The sequence below is a fragment of the Monodelphis domestica genome, chromosome 2 (assembly GCF_027887165.1).
Source record: "Monodelphis domestica isolate mMonDom1 chromosome 2, mMonDom1.pri, whole genome shotgun sequence".
NCBI classification, from domain to species: Eukaryota; Metazoa; Chordata; class Mammalia; order Didelphimorphia; family Didelphidae; genus Monodelphis; species Monodelphis domestica.
The window spans coordinates 115,876,397-115,899,059 of NC_077228.1; the positions used below are offsets into that span (position 1 = coordinate 115,876,397).

The following is a 22,663-nucleotide window of genomic DNA, read 5'->3' on the forward strand; positions in this document are numbered from 1 at the left end:
TTTTTTAGTTTTAATATTATTTTATTTGGTCGTTTTCATACATTATTCACTGGAAACAAAGATCGTTTTCTTTTCCTCCCCTCCCTCCCCCCCCCCCCCCCCCCCCCCCCGCCTTTCCCTCTCCCATAGCCGACGCATGATTCCACTGGTTATCACATGTGTTCTTGACTCGAACCCTTTTCCCTGTTGTTGGAGTTTGCATTATAGTGTTCATTTAGAGTCTCTCCTCAGTCTTATCTCCTCCAACCCTGTGGTCGAGCAGTTGCTTTTCAGCGGTGTTTTTACTCCCACAGTTTATCCTCTGCTTGTGGGTAGTATTTTTTTTTTTAGATCCCTGCAGATTGTTCAGGGAAATTGCATTGATACTTATGGAGAAGTCCATCACCTTCGATTGTACCACAATGTATCAGTCTCTGTGTATAATGTTTTCCTGGTTCTGCTCCTTTCGCTTTGCATCACTTCCTGGAGGTTGTTCCAGTTCACATGGAATTCCTCCACTTTATTATTCCTTTTAGCACAATAATATTCCATCACCAACATATACCACAATTTGCTCAGCCATTCCCCAATTGAGGGGCATCCCCTCATTTTCCAATTTTTGGCCACCACAAAGAGTGCAGCTATGAATATTTTTGTACAAGTCTTTTTGTCCATTATCTCTTTGGGGTACAAGCCCAGCAGTGCTATGGCTGGATCAAAGGGCAGACAGTCTTTTATCGCCCTTTGGGCATAGTTCCAAATTGCCCTCCAGAATGGTTGGATCAATTCACAACTCCACCAGCAATGAATTAATGTCCCCACTTTGCCACATCCCCTCCAGCATTCATTACTTTGCATAGCTGTCATGTTAGCCAATCTGCTAGGTGTGAGATGATACCTCAGAGTTGTTTTGATTTGCATCTCTCTGATTATAAGAGATGTAGAGCACTTTTTCATGTGCTTATTAATAGTTTTGATTTCTTTGGCTGAGAATTGCCTGTTCATGTCCCTTGCCCATTTGTCAATTGGAGAATGGCTTGATTTTTTGTACAATTGATTTAGTTCTTTATAAATTTTAGTAATTAAACCCTTGTCGGAGGTTTTTATGAAGATTGTTTCCCAATTTGTTGCTACCCTTCTGATTTTGGTTACATTGGTTTTGTTTGTACAAAAACTTTTTAATTTGATGTAATCCAGATTATTTATTTTGCATTTTGTAATTCTTTCTAATTCTTGCTTGGTTTTGAAGTATTTCCCTTCCCAAAGGTCTGACATGTATACTATTCTGTGTTCGCCTAATTTTCTTATAGTTTCTTTCTTTATGTTCAAGTCATTCATCCATTTTGAATTTATCTTGGTGTAGGGTGTGAGGTGTTGATCTAAGCCTAATCTTTCCCACACTGTCCTCCAATTTTCCCAACAGTTTTTATGAAATAGTGGGTTTTTGTCCCAAAAGCTGGGATCTTTGGGTTTGTCATATACTGTCTTGCTGAGGTTGCTTGCCCCCAGTCTATTCCACTGATCCTCCTTTCTGTCTCTTAGCCAGTACCAAATTGTTTTGATGACCGCTGCTTTATAATATAGTCTGAGATCTGGGACTGCAAGACCCCCTTCCTTTGTATTTTTTTTCATTAATTCCCTGGGTATCCTTGATCTTTTGTTTTTCCAAATGAACTTTGTTATGTTTTTTTCTAAATCAGTAAAAAAAATTTTTGGGAGTTCCATGGGTATGGCACTAAATAGATAGATGAGTTTGGGTAGGATGGTCATTTTTATTATATTGGCTCGTCCTACCCATGAGCAGTTAATGTTCTTCCAATTGTTCAAGTCTAGTTTTAGTTGTGTGGAAAGTGTTTTGTAGTTGTGTTCATATAGATCCTGTGTTTGTCTCGGGAGATAGATTCCTAAGTATTTTATTTTGTCTTGGGTAATTTTGAATGGGATTTCTCTTTCTAGTTCTTGCTGCTGAGCTGTGTTGGAATTATATAGAAATGCTGATGACTTATGTGGGTTTATTTTGTATCCTGCAACTTTGCTAAAGTTGTTGATTATTTCAATTAGCTTTTTGGTTGAATCTCTAGGATTCTTTAAGTAGACCATCATGTCATCTGCAAAGAGTGATAATTTGGTCTCCTCCTTGCCTATTTTGATGCCTTCAATTTCTTTTTCTTCTCTAATTGCTACTGCTAGTGTTTCTAATACAATGTCAAATAATAGAGGTGATAATGGGCATCCTTGTTTCACTCCTGATCTTAATGGGAATGGATTTAGTTTATCCCCATTGCAGATGATATTAGCTGATGGTTTTAGATATATACTGTTTATTATTTTTAGGAATGACCCTTCTATTCCTATGCTTTCTAGTGTTTTTAGTAGGAATGGGTGTTGTATTTTATCAAAGGCTTTTTCTGCATCTATTGAGATAATCATGTGATTCTTGTTGGTTTGCTTGTTGATGTGGTCAATTATGTGGATAGTTTTCCTAATGTTGAACCAGCCCTGCATCCCTGGTATGAATCCTACTTGATCATGGTGGATGACCCTTCTAATCACTTGCTGGAGTCTTTTTGCTAGTATCCTATTTAAGATTTTTGCATCTATATTCATTAGGGAGATTGGCCTATAGTTTTCTTTCTCTGTTTTTGGCCTGCCTGGCTTTGGAATTAGTACCATGCTTGTGTCATAAAAGGAGTTTGGTAGGACTCCCTCTTTGCTTATTATGTCGAATAGTTTGTGTAATATTGGGGTTAACTGTTCTCTGAATGTTTGATAGAATTCACTGGTGAATCCATCAGGCCCTGGGGATTTTTTCTTAGGCAGTTCTTTGATGGCTTGATGGATTTCAATTTCTGATATGGGATTATTTAAGAAAACTATTTCTTCTTCTGTTAGTCTAGGCAATTTATATTTTTGTAAATATTCATCCATATCACCTAGATTGGTAAATTTATTGCCATATAGTTGGGCAAAGTAGTTTTTAATGATTGCCTTAATTTCCTCTTCATTTGAGGTGAGATCCCCCTTTTCATCCTTGATGCTATTAATTTGCCTTTCTTCTTTCCTTTTTTTAATTAAATTAACCAGTACTTTGTCTATTTTGTCTGTTTTTTCAAAGTACCAGCTTCTAGTCTTGTTTATTAGCTCAATAGTTCTGTCACTTTCTATTTTATTAATTTCTCCCTTAATTTTTAGGATCTCTAGTATGGTTTTCTTCTGGGGGTTTTTAATTTGTTCATTCTCAAGTTTTTTGATTTGCATTTCCAATTCCTTGGTCTCTGTCCTCCCTAATTTGTTAATATATGCACTCAGGGATATGAATTTTCCTCTAAGTACTGCCTTGGCTGCATCCCATAAGGTTTGAAAGGATGTTTCGCCGTTGTCATTTTCTTCAACGAAATTGTTAATTGTTTCTATGATTTCTTCTCTAACTAAATGATTTTGGAGTATCATGTTATTTAATTTCCAATTAATTTTTGATTTGGGTCTCCATGTACCCTTGCCGATCAATATTTTAATTGCCTTGTGATCTGAAAAGGCTGCAGTTAATATTTCTGCTTTTCTGCATTTAAGTGCCATGTTTCTATGACCTAGTGTATGATCTATTTTTGTGAATGTGCCATGTGGTGCTGAAAAGAAGGTGTATTCTTTTTTGTCCCTATTTATTTTTCTCCATATGTCTATTAATTCTAATTTTTCTAAGATTTCATTCACCTCTTTTACCTCTTTCTTATTTATTTTTTGATTTGATTTATCTAAATTTGATAGTGGTTGGTTCAAGTCTCCCACTAATATGGTTTTACTGTCTAATTCCTCCTTCAATTCTCCTAGTTTCTCTGTTAAAAATTTGGATGCTATACCATTTGGTGCATACATGTTGATTAGTGATATTTCCTCATTGTCTATACTTCCTTTTAGCAGAATATATTTACCTTCCCTGTCCCTTTTGATCAGGTCTATTTGTACTTTGGCTTTGTCAGATATCATGATTGCAACTCCTGCCTTCTTTCTATCGGTTGAGGCCCAAAAGGTCTTACTCCAACCTTTAATTCTAACCTTGTGAGTGTCAACCCGTCTCATATGTGTTTCTTGAAGACCACATATGGTAGGGTTTTGTGTTCTAATCCAGTCTGCTATTTGTCTGCGTTTTATGGGTGAGTTCATCCCATTCACGTTCAAAGTTATGATTGTTATTTGTGGATTCGCTGGCATTTTGATGTCTTCCCCTAGTTCTGACCTTTCTTCTTTAGCTTTCTCCTTTTGAACCAGTGATTTACTTTAGGTCGGTCCCCCTAGTCCCCTCCCTTGAGATGCTTCCCTTTCTAGCCCGTCCCTTTTTATGCTCCCTTCCCCTCCCCCCTCTCCTTCCCTCCCTTTTTGTGCTCCCTCCCCCCTCCCCCTCCTTAATTTTCCTTTCTTTCTTGCCCTAATGGATAAGATAGAAATCAGGATCCCACTGGATCTAGATGTTCTTCCCTCTCAGATTTGATTTCACTGAGAGTAAGGTTTAAGTACTTCCACTTCACGCTCTCTTCCTCTCCTTCTCATATGAGAGTTCTTCCCCTCCCCTTCCCATGTGTATCTTTATATGGGAAAGTTTATTCTATTGATTCCCCCCCTATTTCTTGAAGTTAATCTTAGTATTATCACGGTTCCCCCCTCCCTTTTCCTTTTTTTGCCCCAACTTTCCCCAAATCTTCTTGATTCCCCAATCTTTCCCTATGCATGTTTCTTCTAACTTCTCTTATGATGATACAATTTATGAGAGTTACACAAAACATTTTCCCCACATATTAATATATATAATTAGATGTAAATGTAGTCCTTATAGAAGAGAGTTTGACTTAAAGAGAAAGATAAGATTTATCTCCTTTTCCCTTTCTTTCATATTTACCTTTTCATGTTTCTCTTGCTTTCTGTGCTTGGATATCGAACTTTCCACAGAGCTCTGGTCTTTTCTTAGCAAATGCTTGGAAATCTTCTATTTTGTTGAATGCCCATACTTTCCCCTGGAAGTATATAGTCAGTTTTGCTGGGTAGTTGATTCTTGGTTGGAGACCCAGCTCTCTTGCCTTTCTAAATATCGTGTTCCATGCTTTGCGGTCTCTTAGTGTGTTAGCCGCTAAGTCATGTGTGATCCTTATGGGAGCCCCCTTATATCTGAAGCTCTTCTTCTTGGCTTCTTGTAGGATTTTCTCCTTTACTTGGAAGCTCTTGAATTTGGCAATTACATTCCTAGGCGTTGTCTTTTGGGGATTTAGTATAGAAGGTGTTCTATGAATCCTTTCTATTTCTATTTTGCCCCCTTGCTCCAGAACGTGGGGGCAATTTTCTTTTATAATCTCCTCTAGAATAAAATCCAATTTGTTGTTTACCTCTGGTTTTTCTGGGAGACCGATGATACGGAGATTTTCTCGTCTTCCTCTGTTCTCCAGGTCCGTGACCTTCTCAGTGAGATATTTTCTGTTTTCTTCCAATTCATTAATTGTTTGGGTTTGCTTTATTGATTCTTGCTGTTTTATCATCTCACTTTCTTCGAGGTCCTTAATTCTGGTCATTAGGGACTGGATTTGCTTTTCAGCCTTGTCTGCCCTTGTATTGGATGCTTCGAGTTCTTTTTCCAATTGAGCAGTCTTATCTGTCAGACAGCTGATCTCTTTCTCCCATTTTTCTTTCCAGAAGGTTTCCATCTTTTGGATAAGTTCCAGTTTGAGATCTTCCAGAGCTTGTTGATAGTTTCCATTTTGGGAGGCGTGTTCTGAATTTTTTTGGATTTCCTCTTCATTCTCCTCTTTCCCTTGGGTACTTCCACCATAAAAGTTTTCAATAGTCACTTTTTTCCCTTTCTTCCTGGAGGCTTGATTTTGGGCCATGTGAGCCATCCCTTTGGTGGTTTTATTTCCCTTTCCTTTTTGGTCTGGGGTCTGGGTTATAAGAGTGGTTTTTCTGTGAATTTAGGTTGCTTCAGACTAGTTCTTCCCAGCCTCCGAGCCCAGGTATTCAGCTCCGCCCAGATAATCCGTGCGCCTTGTTCAGCGCAGCCCGCCCGAAGTCCGCTGGCTTCTCCAGTGAAAGCGCCCTGAGACGTTTTTTCCTGGCAGTCCCCAGATCCCAAGGACCCTGGAGTGCCCCCCCAGACAGAGACGCTCCCCACTCACTCGCTGTCCTGGTGAGCGCTCAGGTAGCTCACTCTGGTTTAGTGGGGGAGGTGGGGTGGGGGAAGGGCGGCTCAGTTCACTTTTCTGTGCAAGCTTTTCCTTCTTATTTTAGTGTGGAAATGTTCAAGCCCCACGTACCTTTGCCTCTGTGGGGTACTGGGGAGTCCTTCTGTTCCTCCAAAGGTGATTTTATGCTCCTTTGATGTAGTCTATTTCGTTCGGTGCTGGGGAGAGGAAACGTGCCGCGTCTAGATTGCAGCCATGATTACCCGGAAGTCCTAAGAGATTTATTAATGATCATTAGAAATCAAGGAATAAAGAAGATACAAAATAAAGACCACATGCCCATGGCTGATCAGCCATTTTTAGCCATCCCCACTCACCACCATCACTGTTGATTCTACATCTGAGTGGAGGAGCTTCAACACCCACGCCCTTTATCCTCTGTCTACAGGAAGGGTGTATGGGATACTCAGGGAGGAGTAATATCTTTGGTATGGAGGGCTTGTCGTGCCCTCCTAGGGCAGCTCTCCAGCCTCTGACCCTCACCTGACACCCAGCTCTCACTTGTGGCTCCTAGTAGCTGCTAGCATATAGCAGCGGCCACACCCTGGGCAACTGCTTCAACAAGCCGGCTAAACCTTGTGAGGGTAGCCATCGGGTCATCGTGGACCCCTGGTGAACCAGGGCTTTGCTCACCCAGCATGTGAAGACTACTTTGGCGGAACAGGCGGAAGAAACCAACAAGAAGGTTCAAAGGCTGAGATGGCGATGCAGCAAGGCACTGTGGAGTGCTTAGGGCATGTTGGAACACAAAAAACAACACGGCCATCCAATGCAGCTGAGGAAATCTCCAGGTGTAACGACTTTTCGTGCCACTGGACCCAGGCTTCCAATGCCGAGAGAGTGGGACTGTCTCTGTGCATCGACTTTTCCACTTAAATCTTCATGCACAAGTGTCTTTGTGCACAAAAACACACAAAGACAATCATCATCCTCGGTTACCGAGAGACTACTACCACAGGAAGTGTGGAATGACAGGAAGTCAGTGGGCTCTTGGGATATGTAGGTTTTTTTAGGGTAACAGATTTTCAATTATACAGGTGATTGGTGTATTCTTTCAATTGTGCTTCTTGATCTAAGAATATCAGGCAGTTTTTTTCATACTTTTCTTGAAGTATGTTATCTAGGATCCTTTTTTTTTTTCATGGTTTTCTTCAGGTAGCCCAATAATGCTTGCTTGCTTTCTTTTTTTTTTTAACCCTTGCCTTCTGTCTTGTATTGATTCTAAGGCAGAAGAGTGGTAAAGGCTAGGTAACGGGTTAAGTGACTTTCCCAGGGTCACAAAGCTAAGAAGTGTTTGAGACCAGATTCAAACCTAGGACCTCCTGCCTCTAGACCTTTCTTTCAGTCCACTAAGTCACCCAGCTGTCCCCAAGCCCAATACTTCTTAAATGATCTCTTCTCAGTCTGTTTTCTAGGCCAGTTGTTTTTTCCAGAGATATTTCAAATTTTCTTCTATTTTTTTATTCTTTTGACTTTATTTTGTTTCTCAAAGTCTCAAGGAATCATTAGCTTCCATTCTAATTCTAATTTTGAAGGAACTATTTTCTTCAGTGTGTGTTAGTACCTTCCCCCCCTCCCCCCATTTAGCCAGTTCTTCTCTTCAATGAATTTTTGTGCCTCCGTAGGCCAGTTCTGTTTTTTAAGATAGTATTTTTTTTGTGCTTCTTTTACCAAGATGTTAATTATTCTCTTGGAATTTTCTTGCACCACTCTTTTCCTAATTTTTCTTCTTTAACTCTTCTAGGAATTTTTGTTGGGCTTATGTCCAATTAGTTTTTTCTTTTGAGGCTTTGCTTTTAGCTATTTTCACATTGTTTTTTTCTTCTGAGTTTATATCTAGGTCTTTCCTGCCTCTGTAATAGCTTTTTAGGATCATGTTATTATTATTTTATTTATTTATTTGTTTGCTGCTTACTCATTATTTCAGCCTATTTATTTACTTTGAACTTTTATGTTAAAATTGGACTTTGCTTACCTAAGGTTGGGGGGCCACTGTGCCAAGCTTTATGCTTTTTTTGTTTTGTTGCTTTCAGAGACAATTTGGGGTGACTATAAATTTTTGGTGCTTCCAAAGTGGTGTGATCCAGGGAGAGGTCTGGTCATTGCTCTACTCGTCTGCACTTCAGTCTTTAGTCAGGAAAGGACCTTGCTCCCCTGCAGCTAATCCTGTCTTAGTCCTGGAACTATGACCAGGTTCCTTCTCTTGTGACTAGACATAAGCACTCCTCTCCACCATGGAATCTGTGACCCAGAACTGCTTAGGGGCAATAGGATTGCTATAGCCAGCCAATGCCTGCCAAGTGTCTCCTTTAATCTCTTTCTAACCCCAAAGCTGCTGCTGTTCCTGTTGCCACCTCTAAGATTCACAATTGATATTGCCTCCTACAAAATAATTTTTGAAAAGAGAAAAAATTCAACAAAACCAATTAACTTAAAAAAAGTCTATCATTTTTATGTAGTATTCCTTACTGATGGATGCTTACCTCTGCAAAGCGATGAGTGTGGAGGTATCTTCTCATACCTCTTTTCGGGGATCTGAGTTATTATAATTTTGCATTTCTCTGAGTGCTTTGGTTTTTTTATGTCTGTTAATCAATGTGTTTATTAAATGTGCCAAAGGTGCCACGTTAGGTTAGACAGAGGTTCTTATAGTATTCAGTGACATTTGACAAAGTCTGTTTTTCCAAATCCAATCTAGATTATACCCCAAAGATTTTCAGTGAAAAATAGGCAGTGAAATAGTTCAGTGAATAGAGTTCTAGGCCTGGATTCAGGAAGAGCAAATTCCAGTTCGCTTTATTATCTTGGGCAAGTTACTTCATCTATTTTTGCCTCAGTTTCCTCATCTATAAAATGAGGCTGATGATAACATTTACCTCCCAAAATTGTTGTGAGGATCAAATGAAAATGATTTTAAAGTGTTTAGCACAGTTCCTGGCACATAATGCAATGTAAATGTTACCTATCATCATAATCTTTATGGTTTTAATTCAAGCCAGTTACTAGGTCATTGAGAAAAAAAATTTTTTTTGTTCTTCCAGGACAATTCTGCTTCTCAGCATATCAATATATTTATGAGTTCATTATTCCTTCATTGGGAACTTGACTTCTAGCTTTATTAGAAGCAAAAAGATTCCCAAATACTGTTTTGAGGTGGACTCTTGACAGTCTCATACAGATTTTCCTAGATCTTAACGGCTCCTGGATGTCTCTCAATGTAGTCATGAATGAAAAAGCAAGTTTCATCACTATTTTTCAATCTTCAGTATTTTAGTTTCTATTTTCCTGTGCTGCATAGGAAATTTTTCTTCATAGCAGCTATCAAAGAGCCAAAAGCTATGGAGTTTTTTGTTTGTTTTAAAGTATTAGTGTTCTCCCTGTTCTTACAACTCTAAGCAGCCTACGCTGTGCCTCTTGTTAGGAATCAGTCATAACCCTTCAGTTGCCAGACCACTCTGAAGGTCTTTACTTGTTTTCTGAGGTTTATTATGCAATTTTGTAACAGTAGTTCACCAAGTTTCTGCTTTTTAAAAAAATTTTCATCACAATTTTTTTGCTCTTTAGTTTAATTGACCAAGTTTCATTGTGAGCTTGAATAATCCTTGAAAATGGTTGACTTTCCCATGCCTCCTCTGGTCTCTTTCTCTTCTCCCCACCTCCACCCCCACCCCCATCACCCAAGAGAGTCTCTTTCTAGCTTTAATGAAACTGTATTATATTATGTTATATATGTACATGATAAAGTGGCCAACTTAATGTTTCCCACAAGGGACATATTGCTTATCTCTCAGCTTTTTCTGGGCTATTCCCCCATAATTAGAAGGCACTCCATCCTTACCTTCATCTGTCGGAATTCTTAGTTTTCTACAAAGTTCATTTCCAAAGCTGGGTTTACCAAATAAGGCAAGATACTACTGCCCAGCTCCTTGTATTTTATTTTTTATATGCTTTATATATGTAAGTTCTTTCCCTATAGAATATAAGTTTCTTGAGGGCAGCAACAACCTCACTTTTGTCTGTTTTTTCAGCACTCAACACAGGGCCTGCCAGATAGTTGAGGCCTAATAAATATTCATTGTTTGATTGATAGCTCAGAAGTAGGAAGTAGGAAGTCTCTGAAACAGATTTATGCTAAGGAAAATTGCTTGAAGGAAAAGCTGGTTTATTCAGTGATTGCAGGTACTTCAAAAAGGTACTATAGTAGTAGATATTTATTAAGTATGTTTTGTGTGTGTAGCACTCTGGTTCCTCTTGGCAAAATTCTAGAAAAACTATTTGCCTTAAGCAATAGATGTCACCTAATAAGTTATACTTAAGTTGAATTTGTTCATCAGTTCCCATTTTCTCATTTACCTGTGTTCAGATTCCATAGGTATTTTATCTTGATTTCTGGGGGAAATTGCACCAAGGAAACTGTATTATTTTAAGGAACCATGTATTCATTCTTTTGTAACAATAGAAATTAATCACTCATCATACAGTTCATCTATTATATGAGTCCTGATGATCATGCCCTTGAGGTGTCTTGGAGTGAGTACCCCTATACTAAGGGGCATTGCCATCTCCATTAAGTTACTTCTTCAAGATGTGCATCAGACATCTCTGGGGATATCATTAAAAAGGACTGCTTTGAGAGAAGAAAATCACCTTTTCTTCATAAGGACCTCTCCCTGGGAAGACATTGTCCTCTTAAGAGATCTGCAGAGGGAAAGAATTCCAGTGTTAAATGCTTGTTGTGAAATAGCTACTTGATTTAATTTAAATTTTGTTTCATTTGTAATGCTTACCTATTGACTTTTATGTCACTTTCATTTTCACATATATTCTTCTCTCTTTTACTTGACTGGTCAACCCTTATAACAAAAGTTTTTTTTTTTTAAATAGAGGTATTTAAAAAGCAGTTTAACAAAACTAATCAATGGAATATAATATTACATGCCATCTTTCCCACCCACGTCCCCATCTGTACAAAGAACAGAAGGAGTTATATTTTCTTATCTTTTTAGTCTCAAGCTTATCTGACTATCTAGCTATATCTATCTATCTCTACCAGTATATTTTACTTTATTTATTTAGCAATTAATAAGCATTTGTTTTCTCTCCCTCCCATCCCTTGGGAAAAAGAATAAAAGCAAAATTCTTATAAACCAGTATGTACAGTAAAGCAAAAACTATTCTCCCCATTGGCTGTGTCCATTCTATCTTAGGAGTTCATCACCTCTCTTGAGTGATGAGCAACATGCATGCTTTCCCCTGGAATCATGCCAGCCCCCCTCATTTTTGCCAAAGTAGAAACTGGGACTTAGTGAGGCCCAGTGACATGCCTGTGGTCACAAAGGTACAAAAGGGAAGATCTGGGATAAGACCATATATCCAAATCCATTACTTATTCTCTTTTTCTGCCCCATGGCTTTTAATCCCTTTATAGGTATTAATTGTTGTTCCTTTCCGAGAGGCTGCTCTCAGAGTGGTCCAGCTCTTCATCAGTCTCCTGGAGGCAGGAAGCAAGAAGAAGATAGATGTGAGTAACAAAAAACGGTTCAAGGGAGAATATGGGTCCGATCCAGATGAGAGACCTCCCAATCTGAAGAGGCCTGAGGACTATGATGCAGTGTTTGCTGGCAACATTGATGACCACTTTCGGATAGGTAGGTGGGAAAATTGAGATAAAATAGAGCCACCTTACTTTGTGTGCTCCACATCCTAGGTCAGATTAGATAAACCTGATTGTTCCTTTGTCCCTGGTAAATAGACATCTCTTTCTCATCTTTTAAAAGATTTCTGTCATTGATGTCTGACAACCTACTCCCTCTAGTGGAACCCTCCCTCATCACAAGAGAAAAGCTAAATAAAACCGGCCAGTAGAGCACTATGTTTGTCAACAGGTGTAAGGTTCTGTACCCATAGCATCCAGCCTTTCTACCCAGGGGAAGGAAGTGCATTTCATCGTGGCTGGAACCCTATTAAGAGAGATACTTCCTGGGGATGTGGGGGGTTGGGCATTGTGTCATGAGGAAGATTTTTTTCTAGATAAATTTCACTGGGGAGACTAATAGCACACAGGAAAGATTGGGTTAATAAGAGGCTGAATGAAGTTCTCTCTGTAATTGTGATAAGAAGTTCTTAGAGGATTTAGAGTTCCTGGAGTTGGTTAGATGAGTCTGCAGAGGTTATTCATGAAGGGCATCCCAGAAAGAATTGGCAGACTTCTCTTGTCCTTCTGCAGTGGCCATAGTACTTCTCCATATCAGTCCTCTCTTTGTCAGTTTATGTCCTTCCTTCCTTCAAAAGCCAGCTCAAAGACTACTTTTTCTAAGAAATATTACTTGGTTGAACAGGTAGCTATTGTTATTATTCTCCCTGGGATTATTATTATTTCTGAACAACTGGCAATTCTTCAGGACTCAACATTCTCAGTTTGTAGGGTGTAAATGTAGTCTGTCTTCCTTCCTCCCTCCCTTCTTTCTTTTCTGTCTTAGTAACAATTCTAAGATGGAAGACCTTGGCTAGGCAAGTGAAATTAAGTGACTTGCCTAGGGTCACACAGCAAGGCAGTGTCTGAGGTCACATTTGAACCCAGGTCCTTTTAACTCCAGGTTTGGAATTTTAAAACTACTCTACCCTAATCCGACTTACTTTAGAAGATCTGATTAGGGTGGAGTAGTTTTAAAATTCACAACCACCCTGAGGCCCAAGGAAGACTAGTCTCTCTAGTCTCTCCAATGGGTCTTGTAAACATCCCAGCTATGAAATTACAATAGTTAGAGAGGAATAGAAAAGAGAGAAAGCAAAACCAATGTTTTGCTAGGTACATTGACAAAAAGCCAAATTAGGGGCAGTCCCCTTTGGCATAAAAGTATACATTTTCAATAAATGTTCAATCAAACTTCAGTTCAATCAACCACACCCGAAGTTCATTCTTGATCTTGATGTAGTGTAGGTTTTCTGGCATCTTTCTGCAACAGTTCATTCTCTGTATTTAGGAGTTAGCAAGCTTCTTTCTTGAACAAAAAACACCTAGCTTCCTCATACGTTCTGACAGTGACACAAATCTGTATATCCCTGGTCTACCCCTTCTTTTCTATCCTGATAAATGCTCTGCGCATAATGAGAAAATATGTACTATTTTCCTGGGTTGGTGTCCTGCTACTGGATTTGGGGTATAGTGAGTCTGTCCAGTGATGGGTAGGAAATATTAAGGAAAGCCTGCAAGGTATTCAGGGATCTGATGTGGAGCAGAAGAGGAGCATGGCTGCATTGATTTCTCTGTGTTTTGGGAACATAGGGCAGCAGGGGGTATGGGAACTGGAGCAGCCATATGAGCAGAATCAGGAGGCTTGCAGGATGATGACTTTTAGGCCAGAAGAAAACCCACAGAGCTCTCTGTTGTGCTGAACAAACAATCTTGATGGAGGAGGCAACCATCAATTGTATTTTTGTAGCAGGAGCCCTCCCTGCAAACAAAAAAGGACACAGGCTGAGCCATCCTGCAGTGGGTCATGCTGGCCACACAGGTAGTATGGCTGCCATTGCTTCAGTCTCTTCTCCCTGGCTCAGCAGCCAGTTTGTCAAGAGCACACTTATGGGCTGATTTTCAAGAGTTCCCATGGTGAGGGAGATGGACAGGCAGGGCAGGTGCAAGCTTGCTGCTCTGCATGATAACAACCTTGGGAGGAAGGTTATTATCCTAATGCCATGAAGGGCCTCGATGGGGGAAGGGAGGAGTCATTTAAGCCCAGGGAGAGAAAGGTGGTTCATTGTTACAAGATGCTACATGTGTCCATCTGATCCATGCAGAGTCTGCAATAATAGTTTTGTGACAATCTGGGGCTATGTTTTGAACCAAGAGGCTTTTTTTGGTCCAGGAATCCTCGTTTCATTTGTCATTATGGAATTTCCACTGAACAGTGCTTGACTTAACTGGTTGTAGCTCACTAGAACAATGAGACCAGCCCTCTCTCCTCTCCAAGTGTGCCTGCTGCGTGTGTTTTTGCCCCTGGGAGAACAGCGCTTCCTTTGCTTGGCTAACCAAAGAGCTTTGGAGAATATGGCTTCAGATCTTAGCTCTGCCACTCATACATAAGGGCCACAGGCAAAATCATTTGACATTTCTGGACCTCAGTTTCCTCATCTTTAGCATGAAGGGGTTTGGGCAATTCTACCTTTATTTGTAGGGGTGAGAGGGACCCTCGGGTATGAATACTGCATGTAATATTTGGCTTAGTTGATGTTTTGGCTAGTTTTGCTAAAATGTTTTTTATTTATTTTTAAGATTATTGTAAGGGATGCCTGTCTGGAGGACAGAATAGGAAAGGAGATATACATTGAGAAATTAAAAACAAAGGAAATCTTGTGAGCATTTTTTTTAAAGAGAAAGTTGTACTAAACTTTCCTTCCAGTTCTAAATCTATGATAATAGGAATGTTTATGACTTAATAGTTTGTTTGGCTTTTTTACTTCTGACCATACTTGCATAAAGGACTGACTATTGACAAGAAAGTTAAGAAAGAAACAAAGCCCTCCTTCAGTGGTAAAAAAGTTGTTAATTATTGCTCTTATGAATGGGCCAGTACAGAACATAATAAATTTGGGATATGACTTAATAAATGTAGATAAATAGAACAAACACCTGGCATCTCAGACTTTTGGCCATGCCTGAGGTTGTAATCATTACATAACCTGCCAAGAAAGGCATATGCCTTATCTCCTAGCTATAGTAAATATTCTTATGTGGTTCTTACCTATTTTCTGGTGTCACTTAAGAATGAGATTGGAAACAAGAAATTAAAATGGATCTAGCCTTTGTCTGCTTAGTAAGGATTATATTTATCGCAGTCTGATAAAATTAGAAGAGACCTCTCACACTATCTCTTCCAATTCATTTTATAGATGTAGAAACTGAGGTCTAGCCCAAATTAAATAAAAATCACCCAGATAGTAGCTGTCAAAGTTGGGGTTTGAACCAGGTCCTTTTCCTCAGGAGCCAGTACTCTTTCTACTGTGTGTACTTCTACAACAAAGAGGGTACACCTCTAAGAACTTCCAAGGATGATACTCCCCCTCACCCCCCTTTTTTAAACCTTTATCATCTGTCTTAGAATCAATTACAGTCAATAGGAACAATTTGTTCCAAGGCAGAAGAGTGGTAAAGGCTAGGTAATTGGGGTTAAGTGACTCACCCAAGATCACAAGCCAGGATGTATCTGAGTCCAGGCCCTTTATCCTCTGAGCCATTTAGCTGCCTCCAGGGATAATACTTTTCTCCCCCCCCCCCCCAAAAAAAAAAAAAAGTCTTACCATGTCTTAGAATCAATTCTTCATTTTAGTTCCAAGACAGAAGAACAATAAGAGCTAGGCAATGGGGTTAAGGGTGTCACACAGCTGGGAAGTATCTGAATCCAGATTTGATTTTCTTTGATTTTCTTCATCTTCTTTGCCTCATCTTTCATTTCCTTTGCTTCATTTTCAAGCTGATTAATTTTGACTTTAAAGACACTATTTTCTGTTTCCAGATGATTTATCTTGCTTTTTAAGTTTTTTTCCCAGTTGTCTTCAGCCTCTCTTAATTGTGTATTGAATTGTATTTTGAGTTCTTCCAAAGCCTGTGTCCAGTTCACTGGAGTTTCTGTGTTTTTGCTTGGTGTTCCTTGATCCTCCTCTGTTACATTTGTTCTTTGTTCATTGCTTGGCTAGAAGCTGTTGATTTTAATTTCTTTTTTCTTTTTTTGTTGTTTGCTCATATTTATCCCTTCTTTTCTCCTTGTAGTTGTCTGTAGTCTTGCGCCTTCCATTATGCACTGGATCTGTGGGTTTGGGCTTTTCTGTCAACCTTCACCCTTGGAGCTTAGCAAGGCACTCAGAGCAGTCTGTGGGGGAGTGGTGTGGAGCTTGAGCTTCCCTGCCCTCTGAAGGCTTGATAAGATTAATCCCAGCTGAGTTGAACTTGCAGAGCTGGTTGTGCCCTGAGGTCAAAACCTGGAGGGGGGGCAATATGGAGTGTCTCAGCTGTGATTTGACTGCCTTCTTTGAGGTTCTCCTCCAGCTGCCTCCCTGCTGCCTGTGATCAAAGTCCTGATCCTGGCATAACTTTGCCCTCAAGGTACTCCTTCTAGACTAGCACCCTTCCCTGCCCAGAGATTCCAACCACTGCTGGAGGCTCAGTACTGTAGGTGGGGGAGGGGTCCTGGTACTTTCCTTCTTTCCCCTTTAACCTGAGTGTTCTCGAATTCAGGCTTTTTGGGAGGCATGCCTTTTTCAGTTGAGTCCAGCAGGAGGGTTCCTTAGCTCTCTCCTGTTGTTAGATTTGGTTTTCAGTTCCCTAGGAACATTTTTTTTAAAACCCATACCTTCTGAAGGCAGAAAGTGGCAAGGGCTAGGCAATGGAGGTCAAGTGACTTGCCCAGGGTCACACAGCTGGGAAGTGTCTGAGGCCAGATTTGAACCTAGGACCTCCCATCTCTAGGCCTGGCTCTCAATCCACTCAGCTACCCAGCTACCCCATAGCATTTGGTTTTTAATTGGTGAGGAAAGGTTTTCAGAGGCCTGAACTTTTGCTGCCTCTACGCCTCCATCTTGACTCCTTTCTTTCCTGAAACCAGATTAGAATCAGAACCTCTCATCTAGACCTGACTCTCAGTCCTCTGAGCCACTTAGCCCCCTTCAATGATACCTTTTTCTAAGAAACTGCCTTAACTGATTTTTTTCCTCTGATGATGGAAGAACTGTCTCTGTTGGCAGACTATATAACTCTGTCATTGGGTAGTGAGGATAGATGCTATCAGATTGCAAGGCAATGGAAATCCCTGGTGGCAGGCTAGTCCCAAGCACCAGGCTTCATGAAAGGCACATTCAAGATCTTCTTTCCAAATATACAAATAACTGTATTAAATAATAGGCTAATTACATTTGTCCCATTTTTTTTTTGTGTAGGTGTTGCAGTTCTTCAGCGAAGCATTCGACTTTATGCTCCATTTTACTCCTCAGATATTCTCATTGCCTCCCCTCTTGGTTTGAGGACCATTATTGGTGCAGAAGGAGAAAAGAAAAGAGATTTTGATTTCTTATCTTCCATAGAGATTCTCATCATTGACCAAATTGACATTTATCTGATGCAGAATTGGGAGCATGTCCTGGTAATAACTTCCTTTTCAAATCTGTATCATTTGTCTTGCTTTCTGGTATAAATAATTTGGTGATAAAAAGATCCAACTTGAAATCTTGCTACATATTCAAGTGAGTCCTTCTAAGGCCATTTTGGGGGGAGGGGGAGGGGATAGCTTACCAACAAAACCCCTTTTTTTCCTCAGAAGCCAAATTACATTTATTCAAAGAATGAAAAGGGGGGTGGGGATTCAAACTGATTAATTCATTGAAAGAAAACCTGAATTATATGTAGTGTATATATTCCTGGACCCCTTGCATCTGTAAAGGGATTGTGGGAGTTGCTTTATATTTCTTTTTTGGGACCATACTTATTGTATGTCATTTTACCACATATTTTCACTATTTTTTTTTATCATTTTTTCATTCTATCTTGATGTGGCCATTGTACGTATTAACTTCTCAGCTGTATTTTCCTCTGCATCAATTCCTGTAGGGTTTGCTTCTCTGAATTCATCCCATTGTTTGTTTCTTACAGCATAGTAATTGCCCATTAAATTCATGTGCCAAATTTCACCTAGTTCTACTTTTAGATGTTAACTATGGGATTTGAGGTTCCCCTTGAGAACCTAGAAAACTGAGTTTTTTTCTCTATTATCAAACCTTTAATCTTGGCCCAAGGCCTCACTAACCTTCACATCAAATGTTAAGTCAAAGACGCCCACATATATTGGCTGTATCTGAAAATATGTGACTCATTTCTTCACTTTTTGTTCGTAGCATTTGATGAATCACATGAACTTACTTCCTCTGGACTCTCATGGGGTGGACTTTTCCCGAGTGCGCATGTGGAGCCTGAATAACTGGTCCAAGTATTACCGGCAGACGCTGCTGTTTGGTGCCTTGCAAGAGGCCCAAATCAACTCAGTCTTTAATAAGTACTGTGTCAATTATCAAGGGCAGGTAGGTTCTTCAAGTTGAGTAATGGTAGAATTTCCCCATTCCTTTGATGACACAGTGGGTATATCTTGGGCCTGAGTTCAGTGCCTCTGGCACTTACTAGTTGAGTGACCCTAAGCAAGTCACTTCACCTCAAAGTTATCCTCATCTGTATAATGGGGGTCAGAATAGGACCTCCCTCTCAGAGTTTATAAGGACCAAATGAGATAATAATTATAAAACATGTAGCACAATACCTTGCACATTGTAGATGCTGTGGAAATGTTAGCTACTCTCATAATTGTCATTATTAATATCTTTGTTGTTCGGTCATTTCAACTGTGTCCAACTCTTAGTGACCTCATTTGGAATTTTCTTGGCAAAGATACCAGAATGGTTAGCCATTCCCTTCAACTCATTTTTCAGATGAGGAACTCAGGCAAAAGGGGGTAAAGTGATTTGCCTAGGGTCACATAACTAGGAAGTATCTGAGGCAAGATTTGAACTTTGTTCTTTCTGACTCCCAGCCTCATGCTGTCTTCACGGAGCCACCTAGCTGCCCTCATTAGTGTTATCATTATTGACATTATTTCACTGGGGATGGGTGAAATGTCAAAACAAAAGGACAGGACAGCACTTACCTCCCTACCCAGACAGAAGAGGGTGGTGGGAAAAGGGAAAGAAACACCCACATGCCTTGTATTTGGTTGTGCTGCATCCTCTTTCCCTCCCTCAAGGTTTTAATAACTATTTACAGGTGTCTGTGAGGAGTGTCCCGATGACTGGCTCCATTAGTCAGGTCCTGGTGCAGCTCCCCCATGTCTTCCAGCGGCTAGAAGCTGAAAACCTCCTTTCAGTAATAGATGCCAGGTAGGCCCTTAGCCCTCTGCAGTGTGCCTGGGTATCTGGGCTGCAGGAGGCATCGCCGGGACTAGGTTTTTTACCAGATTAATTATTCTCTCCTCAGCTTCCAGTGACTGATGGAGTTTGGCTCCACTGGTACTGTTGTATTGGACAAGCTTACATTGATTGGTACATTTTTTATCATCACCTACATTTCCTTGTGTATCCTTTTCTCTCTCTGTCCTATCAAGTAGGCCTTTATATCTTGTAATAAAGGGTAAAAAAGAGGAGGGGGGAACTAATACAGTGAAAACAAAAAAAAGAAGGGAAAATTTCAAGGTTGCAAAGGTGGTGGCTCCCCACCTTTGCAAAGAAGTAGAAGATGGTACCTTCTCTGATGCGGTCTCTTCTTTGAGGTGATGTCTGATCATTATAATTTTGTAACATTCAGCTTTTAGATTTGGTTTTTATTGTTTCTTTATATTGCTGTAAAAATACATTGTTTTCCTGCTGATTTGATTTTGCCTTTTTGATACAAGTCTTCCCATGTTTTTGCAATTGTCACATTCATTATTTCTTAGAGCACAGCTGTATTCTATTTCATTTACAATGTATAGCCATTTCCAGTTCTATGGCCATCTACTTTGCTTCCTTTTTTTTTTTGCTTTTACAAAAAGTACAAAATATAAGGAGCTTTTCTGCCATTGACTTCCTTGGATTTTATGCCTAGCAATGGAACTTTGGAGTCAAAGGCTATTGAAATTTTGGGCACTTTCCCAGTTCAAAAGTTCTGTCCATATCATATGGTAAGAATTTGTCATTAAGTGAATATTCAGCCTTGGCACTGTCACCTGCCACCTGCCAGATCCCTAGAACATGATTCTTTCCTTCAGTCATTGTCAGAAGTATTTCTTGCTCTGCTAGGCATTGTATTGATTTTTTTATTTTCATCTTTCTAGTATCCAGGGTACAAAGACAGAAATAAAACTATCCTTACTCTCAAGTTGCTTATATTCTCTTTAGAGGGGTGAATGGATGTCTATAAGTATATGTAGAATAAATAAAAGATAAATGCCAGGAAGTTGAAGAGGGAGGACACTTAGTAACTGAGGGAATCAGGAAGGACTTCTTATAAATGGTGTCATGGAGATGACAGCTGAGTTTGGAAGGGTATGAGGAATTCCAGGAGGTAGGGAAGAGGAGGAAGTATATTCTAGGTATGAAGGACTGACATGTATGAGGAACAAAGAGACTTGCTCGAGTAAACCTGCCTAGTGAAGCAAGAGGAGTAATATCTAATGAACCTGGAAAGATAGGTTAGAGGCCAGGTTGTGCATAATACCTAAGAGCATTGGGGAACCACCAGAGTTTATTGAGCAGGGGTGATTGCTTGAGGTAAATTACTTTGGCAGCAGTGTGGAAGATAAGTTGGATCTAGGAGAGATTTGAGACAGGGAGACCAATTGGGCAAAGATCAGGCTCAGGGGGAATGAGGACTTGAGCTAAGATCATACCTGGATGAATTAAAGAAAAGGGGTCAAGTTGAAGAATGTGTAAGTAGAGACAGCAAAACTTTGCAACTGATAGAATATATGAGGGCAGGCGTCAAGGTCAGTGCCAAGGTTATGAGTCCAAGGACCTGGAGAAAAGGTAGTGCCTGTGACAGAAATGCCTCCTCCTCATCCTTGCCTTTGGAGAGCCTTCTCATCTTTTAGGTGTACCACAACCTTTATGAAGCCTTCCCTTGACCCACCTTTAGCTGAAAGGAACCTTTTTCTTCATTTTTTTGAGTCTTTTGAATGTCTTAATTTGCTCTTATTGAATTCTACCTTATATGCCTTTTCTTGTGTAGGCAGTTCATACATTTCCCCTCCCCTTAAATTGTATGTCCCTTAAGAGCAGAGCCTATCATTTTTCACCCTTGAAATGCTGCCACTTTACATGTAGTTTTAAAATAAACATCAGTTAAATTATAAAGGATTGCTGTTCTATACCCTCTAAATCATGATGTTGCATTGAAGAATTGGCATTAGAGAGTGCAGCAGCTGCTCAGGTCCTGCTAGCAGAAGGGACTTGGGTTCAGAAGCAGTTCCTCCATTTCCCATGCCCAGGATCTTCATTTTAATTTCCAGTGAGAGGTTTTCAGACTCTAAGGAAAGAAGTGATTCACTCCCTAAACAGACTCACAAGACAGAACAAGCAGAGGGCTAATTCATTAATTTCAGTGAGAAATATTACTGCTGACTGGATCAGATACTCATTGGCTGGTCAGTGCATTCTCTTCCCAGTAGGAAAGTCTAATTGGAAAGGCAAATTAATAATAGGAGGTTGCTTAGTAAATATAAATCTCAAAGAAAAAGAGTTAAATGGTCTTCAGGGATTGTTGTTTGCAGACTATAATAACCTCATCTGTGCCATAGAGATATAACTGTCATGAAAGCTGGATGTTCATGTTGGAGAGTCATGGTACCTTCTCCTGTGCAGGGCTGGGTGGGCACTGACAGATTCTCTACTGTTGAGCTCACTGTTTTTAATATTCCTTGTCAGTCACCAAAGCCTTGAGTCATAGCACTTCCCTACCAGAGAAGTCAATATTTCCACAATAATAGGATTGTAGGTATAGATCTAGAAGGTACCTTCGATGCCATTGATTCCATTTCTCTCATTTTGTAGGTGAGGAAATAGCTCAGCAGATGTATGAGGCAGGATTCAAACCCAGGTTTTCCTGATTCCCAGTCCAGCACTATTTATTATACCCTCCTGCTGTCACAAGTTCATCTACATGTATTATATTTTAAATTCCTGTCTTTAAGTGTACCCTCTTAAGACAGCATTGGTGAAGTATTGCCATGCATGCCCAGCCAACATTGGGGAAGCAGTTCCATTCCCCCTCTTCCTAGTAGCCAAGGACATTTTTTGTATGCCCTGCCCCTCTGTCCAGCCACCCAAAGCAAACACTTCCTCTCTCTGCTCTGGGGTATTGGGTGAGGCTCACAGGTAGCTTGAAGTGCAGTTTGGGCAGGCGAACTTGAAAACCTTGCCAACACTGCTCTAAGGCCTAAGCTGAGGTTCAGGAAACTCACAGTCTTAGCAGCAGATTTAGAAACATTCTCTTTTTGATGAGCTAATTTTAAATTGAAAAGAATTTCCCCCCACATTAAATAGTATTTATTTTCTGTTCCTTTTTTTCCTCTTTCTTCAAATCAACCCCCTAATTGGAAGGAATAAAAGACAAAACCCTTGTAACAAATATACAGAGTCAAGAAAAAACAAAATCCCCACATTGACTTTGTCTGAAAATATTTTATCTCATTCTGCATCTTGAGTTCATAACCATTCTGTCACAAAGTGGGTAGCATCAGGCCTCTGGAATTGTGGTTAGCTGTTGCATTGATTAGAGTTGTTAAGCCTTTCAGAGTTGTTTCTCTTTACAATGTTATTGCATAAATTGTTCTAGTGTGGCTCACTGGAATATGTAACAGTTTGTACAATTCTCGGGTTTCTCTTAAACCATCTAATGAGTTATTTCTGCAGAGGGATAATCAAATCCTGTTTATGTTGGGTTTTATTAGATTTAATTT

General features: G+C 39.9%; 1 protein-coding gene across 2 annotated transcripts in view; it reads left to right on the forward strand.

The window, feature by feature from the left end:
* UTP25 (UTP25 small subunit processome component) overlaps positions 1 to 22,663 on the forward strand; it is a 56,569-nt gene that overhangs the window by 13,347 nt on the left and 20,559 nt on the right. For both annotated transcript variants that reach the window (XM_007481330.2, XM_007481331.2), the window contains 4 exons: positions 11,629 to 11,848; positions 17,130 to 17,332; positions 18,081 to 18,263; positions 18,997 to 19,109. In XM_007481330.2, the coding sequence (XP_007481392.1) occupies positions 11,629 to 11,848; positions 17,130 to 17,332; positions 18,081 to 18,263; positions 18,997 to 19,109 (719 nt within the window). The remainder of the gene's footprint in view (positions 1 to 11,628; positions 11,849 to 17,129; positions 17,333 to 18,080; positions 18,264 to 18,996; positions 19,110 to 22,663) is intronic.